Below are 5,035 nucleotides of genomic sequence, written 5' to 3' on the forward strand. Positions count from 1 at the left end.
TTTTTCTAAGGGTAGTTGAATTCTCGGCTGAAAACTGGACGAGAAATGGAAAGTGGAAATTGAGTGATTGGTACTAAGGTTGTACATAATTCGGAAATTTAGGATTAGGGTAGCGACTTATACCGTACAGTATGATTTGTTAACTCAAACTTGAAAAGAATTATTCACTATTTACGGATTTTCCTACACAATTGATGTGAACTGTTATCGCCCCAGGATTCAAGAGTCAAATCCCAAGAAATTCCCAAATCAAATAAATTGGAACGGCTAAAATTGGACAACCTGTCGTCGATAGGCTGCAAGGTTCACGGATTGACGGTAACAACGAGTAGCAATTTTTCCTCATTGATCTCTTTTTGAATTACCATATCGTCAGCAAGATTTGTGTGGGGCCCCCACGACAAGACAAAGCCTATATCTAGAAAAAGAAAAATAAGTAAAACTGAGAACAATTTTTATGACTTTAAACATATATGATAAAGGAAAAAGAATGAAGAGAGAAAACATAAACACAAAGATGAGAGAGAAAAAAAAATGATTTTAATTACACTGTAGGGTAAAGGACAATTTTCAGAGATTATTTCTTACACTTTTGTGTGTATAGAAAAAGAGGTTTGCTATCTGACTCCAAGATTATTCCGCGCATCTTTAAATTTTAATGGACCCAGTGCTTTTGTAAAAGTATCCGCCAGTTGTTCTTTACCAGGAATCCAAATAAGTTCGACTTTCTTCTTATAAAGTTGTTCGTTGATATAATAAAACTCTCAATCGGCATGTCTGGTTCGTTTATTCGCAGCATTATCGGTAGATACATGTACTGACGACTTGTTATCACCAAGGATCAAGGGTAAGGGCAAGTCCGGAATGATGTCCTTAGCCAGAGAGTGTAGCCATACTGTATCTCGACATGCTGCCCCAATAGCCATGAACTCGGCATGGCACGTCGAAGTTGCCACGCAGCCCTGTCGACGCGATACCCAGGCGATGGGAACACCGTAAAGTCGGGTAACGTGTCCGTACGTTGATCTCGCAAATTCACCGCCCCAGTTAGCGTCGACAAAAGTTTCCATTGGCTTCCGGAAAGTTTGCTCCCGTGGATTAATTTGTAATCCATAGTTGACCGTGTCCCGTACATACCGCAGTAGGTGTTTAATAGCCTTCCAGTGCTCGTCTGAAGGATTTTTTGAAAATCGGGCAAGAAAATTAACTGGAAAAGAGAGATCTGGTCGCGTTCCGACCGCTAGATAGCTAACTGCTCCCACTATAGAAAGATATCGGTTGCTGTCTTGCGGAGTTCCATCAGAAGTGATTAGTTTCAGGTCTGGCGGCACAGGCGTTGTTGTTATAGCAGATGTTATTAAGTCGAGATTGTTGAACACGATTTTCTTCGCAAGACCTGGTTGTGACATTATGAATTTGTGTTTGGAAGGCCGCTCAATGTGTATTCCTACTATATCTTTCAAATCAGCTTCCCACTTGATCTTGATGTGAGATGATAAGTGTTTCTCAACCTCCAAGACTAGTACATCATCACCAGTTACTCCTCCATCATCGACATGTAGCCATATCATGCAAAGCTGATTGTTCTTCCACAGAATATAAAAACTACTATCAAATTGGCTTGGTACAAAACCAAGAGCTCGTAGTCGTTCATCCATGAATTTCCACCAGCATCGCGCCCCTTGTTTCGTTCCATAAAGGGCCTTCAGTAGCTTCAATGCTCTTCCAAGTTTGAATCCCGGGGGTGATTTTACCCAGACATCATGATCAATAGGACTGTTAAGATACGCTGCTACAATATCGAAACTGCGTACTTTCAAACCCCGATATGCCGCCACGACATGCATCATTCGTAGTGCAGCAAAAGTTGCAGTGGGTGCAAAGGTTTCGGTAAAATCAGTCCCAGGTATTTGTGATATCCCTTAGCCACCAATCGAGCCTTCATACGTCCGTCCATTTTCACATCGAAAACCCATTTTACATCCGTAAGCTTCTGTCCTTCAGGCGGGTCACTCACTACCCAAACTCCCATATCGGAGAAGGTTTGTAGCTCATTCTTGCACGCAGTTAACCATTTTTCAGCCTCAGGTAATCGCATAGCTTTGGAGAAAGATTTTGGTACAATTTTCCCCAGGAACGTCTGGTTTTCAATTAGTCGTACTAGCTCGTCTTGTTCCTTGATTGCCTCCTCCGCGTCAAAATTCCCTAGCATGAGCGAGTTAATTACATGCATCAAGCTTCCTTTTGAATTCGTTGCGTCAGGGATTGGTAACATAGGTCGGGGCATATTGTTCAACGTGGATATATCTTTCACTGGCAAAACATGGTGTGGTAGGTTGGCCGACGTGTTGGTCATCTTCGGTGGTGGCGTTGTCAATGTAGTCATCGGCATGGCTTCAGTCGTTGTTGTTTCCTTTGGTAACGGTGGTCCATCAGAGATAAAACGTGCTAGAGACGACTCGACTGTTACAGGCTTTTTCGAGTCTGGATCCCAGAAGCTCCAACCCTTCCTTCCAGATGGATAACCTACCATGTACATCAATTTACCACGTGGTTCTAGTTTCCGTCGAATTTCGCCGGGTATGTGTACAACGGCAGGCTCTCCGAAGGTTCTGAAATAATCAAGGTGTGGTTTTCGTCCAAAGAGCAGTTCGTAAGGAGTCTTCAGGCCCGTCTTCGTATTCGGAATTTGGTTATGGATATGTGCGGCGGTAGTGTTAGCATATGCCCACATGTTGTATCCAAACTTTGCTCCATGAAGAAGTGTTCTACCAATGTCAGAAATAGTACGAATTGAGCGTTCTGCCATGCCATTCTGATGATGTTCGTATCTGTTAGTTTGATGATTTGTAATACCATTAGTTGCACACCAGGCATTGAAAGCCTTCGATGTATACTCACCAGCACCATCACTTCGTAAAGCTTTGATCTTTAAACCAGTCAGACGTTCCATCTTTGCCACAAAGTCATAAAATGACTTCGGTACCTGATCCCGCTTCGCGACACAGACAAATTCAGTATAAGTAGTTGCAGCATCTCGAAACATCACCATGTATACCGCTCCATTTGCAGATGGATCGAATGGTCCAGCCACGTCAGTTACAATTAATTCCAAAGGCTTTGGAACAATTCCCGACGGACCCAGAGTTATTGTACGGAGACTCTTGCTTGTCATACAGTCGAGACAAGAAAAGGGAGTGTTTAGAATGGAGGTGGGAAGGCCAGTAGCGGTACCATGCTTCATCATCTTGCGAATATTACGCATGCTTGTATGACCAAAGCGGCAATGCCACATAAGAGCCTCATTTTGAGCCGGAGGAGCACCAATGATAGTGTTACTTGTCGCTATTTTGTTAGAGACGATGGGGGTAGAGACAGATGAATTTGGTGAGCAGGAGAAATTCGTTTTATGAATAGATTGGGATGTGTGGTAAGGAGTTCTGATGATGTTGGTAGGGCGAGGGCGGGGAAAAGAAGAAGCAGGAAAAGGGGACGGAGAAAGAGTAGCAGAAGGAGTTCGCAGCAAAGAATGGGTATGATTCTCACGAGGAGGCACATTTGGACAAATGTCCGGTTTTGTCAGACATATAGCTTTCGCCTGCATTACACAAAACACCCATTTCCGGTTCTTATACACAGCACTCGCCGTCCTTCCACAAGGGAATTTCAGCCGCATTCCACCGTTGCCTCCCATCCAAGATCCTCCAGATTCAACAATTTCGGGAATTGAGATAAGTGTACGTTGTGCTGCCGGAGAGTAGTATGTGTTCTTGATCGGGATGGATGACCCATCATCTGCACAAATATGAAGAGTGCCTTTCGCAGTAACAAATGCTCTATTGCTCTTCGTTGCCACGGAGATTGGAATCGGTCTAGATAGGATATGAACATCAGTTAACCGACTAAGGTCTCCTGTGATCATGTGGGTGGCACCAGTGTCACTCACTCCTTCATCCGGGTTGTCCCATTCCTTGGTCAGATGACTCTCAGAGGCCCATATGCCATCTGGTTGCTCATCGACACCAGTAGGTTCAGCATCCGAAGGATAAGTACCGTCAGGCTCCGCAACGAACTCGTTATCATTGGCATTAACAAGATTCATTCGAAGTCCTTGGTTCCTGGAGCTACCAGATCCGCCACGATACAATGGACAACCCCGTACCCAGTGTCCCGTGTTTCCACAAGCTAGACATTGGTTGTAAGGTGTGAGTTTTGGTCCGGGGTGATAATTGATTTGGGTACCAGGCGGCGCGTTGGTAATACGAGGCATGGTCGTAGTCATGTTGTTGTTAGAGTAAGCACGAGGTTCTCGATTTTGCGGGGCGGGTGGTCTATAGTTTGGGCCGGTACGTTGACGATAGCTAGGTTGGTTCGTTGGACGTTGTACATTTTGAGGCGGAGGTAAAAAACGTGGTGTAGGTAAGCGTTGTTGACGAGAGACAGCGTTGATGTTCAACGGTGAATGTTGATCGGTATCATTTAGGGTCAGTTGATTCACGAGAAGATCGTCCGGCTTGTTGTGTTTCTCAGCCCGGATCGCTTCTTCAACTTCTTTAGCAGATATAGTCGTGGCCGGATTGGTGCGGAGTCTAGCATTGAGGGTTATGTTGATGTTGGTATAATCAGTAGGCACGCCAGTTTGAAAAATCATTCCCATAACAGAGTCCTCATTCCAGACAAAACCAGCACGCTTCATATCACTAAATTTTGACCTGATCACTCTAAAGTATTCATTTATATCCATATCATCGGTCAATTTGATACTGATGACATTCTTGAACGTGGAAGTATGAGCACTACGACTGTCAACCGCGAGAGTTCTGCGGAGCAGAACCCCGAGCGTATCGACAAAAATAACACATAATAAATATTTAAAACCTACAACTCTATCACTCTAGTTTCAAGAGTGTACAAATCATAAAAGAAAAAGACAACAATTGGAAAAAAACGAGAAAAGGGAAAGTAAGGGTCTTAGAAATAATGATATCATCTAAAGACCCTAGAAACTAACCCTTAATTAAAACACATCATCAGA

At 43.8% G+C, this 5,035-nt stretch overlaps 1 protein-coding gene across 1 annotated transcript; it reads right to left on the reverse strand.

Moving 5' to 3' along the window:
• Window positions 1-3,542: 3,542 nt before the first annotated feature.
• On the reverse strand, window positions 3,543-4,696 carry MELLADRAFT_66509 (uncharacterized protein; the record flags this gene model as incomplete). Its single annotated transcript, XM_007414447.1, has 2 exons — window positions 3,543-3,598; window positions 3,682-4,696. The coding sequence occupies 2 exons, from the start codon at window positions 4,694-4,696 to the stop codon at window positions 3,543-3,545; spliced, it is 1,071 nt and encodes a 356-aa protein (XP_007414509.1).
• Between the last annotated feature and the right edge of the window lie 339 nt (window positions 4,697-5,035).

The sequence above is a fragment of the Melampsora larici-populina genome (genome assembly GCF_000204055.1).
Source record: "Melampsora larici-populina 98AG31 unplaced genomic scaffold MELLAscaffold_43, whole genome shotgun sequence".
NCBI classification, from domain to species: domain Eukaryota; kingdom Fungi; phylum Basidiomycota; class Pucciniomycetes; order Pucciniales; family Melampsoraceae; genus Melampsora; species Melampsora laricis-populina.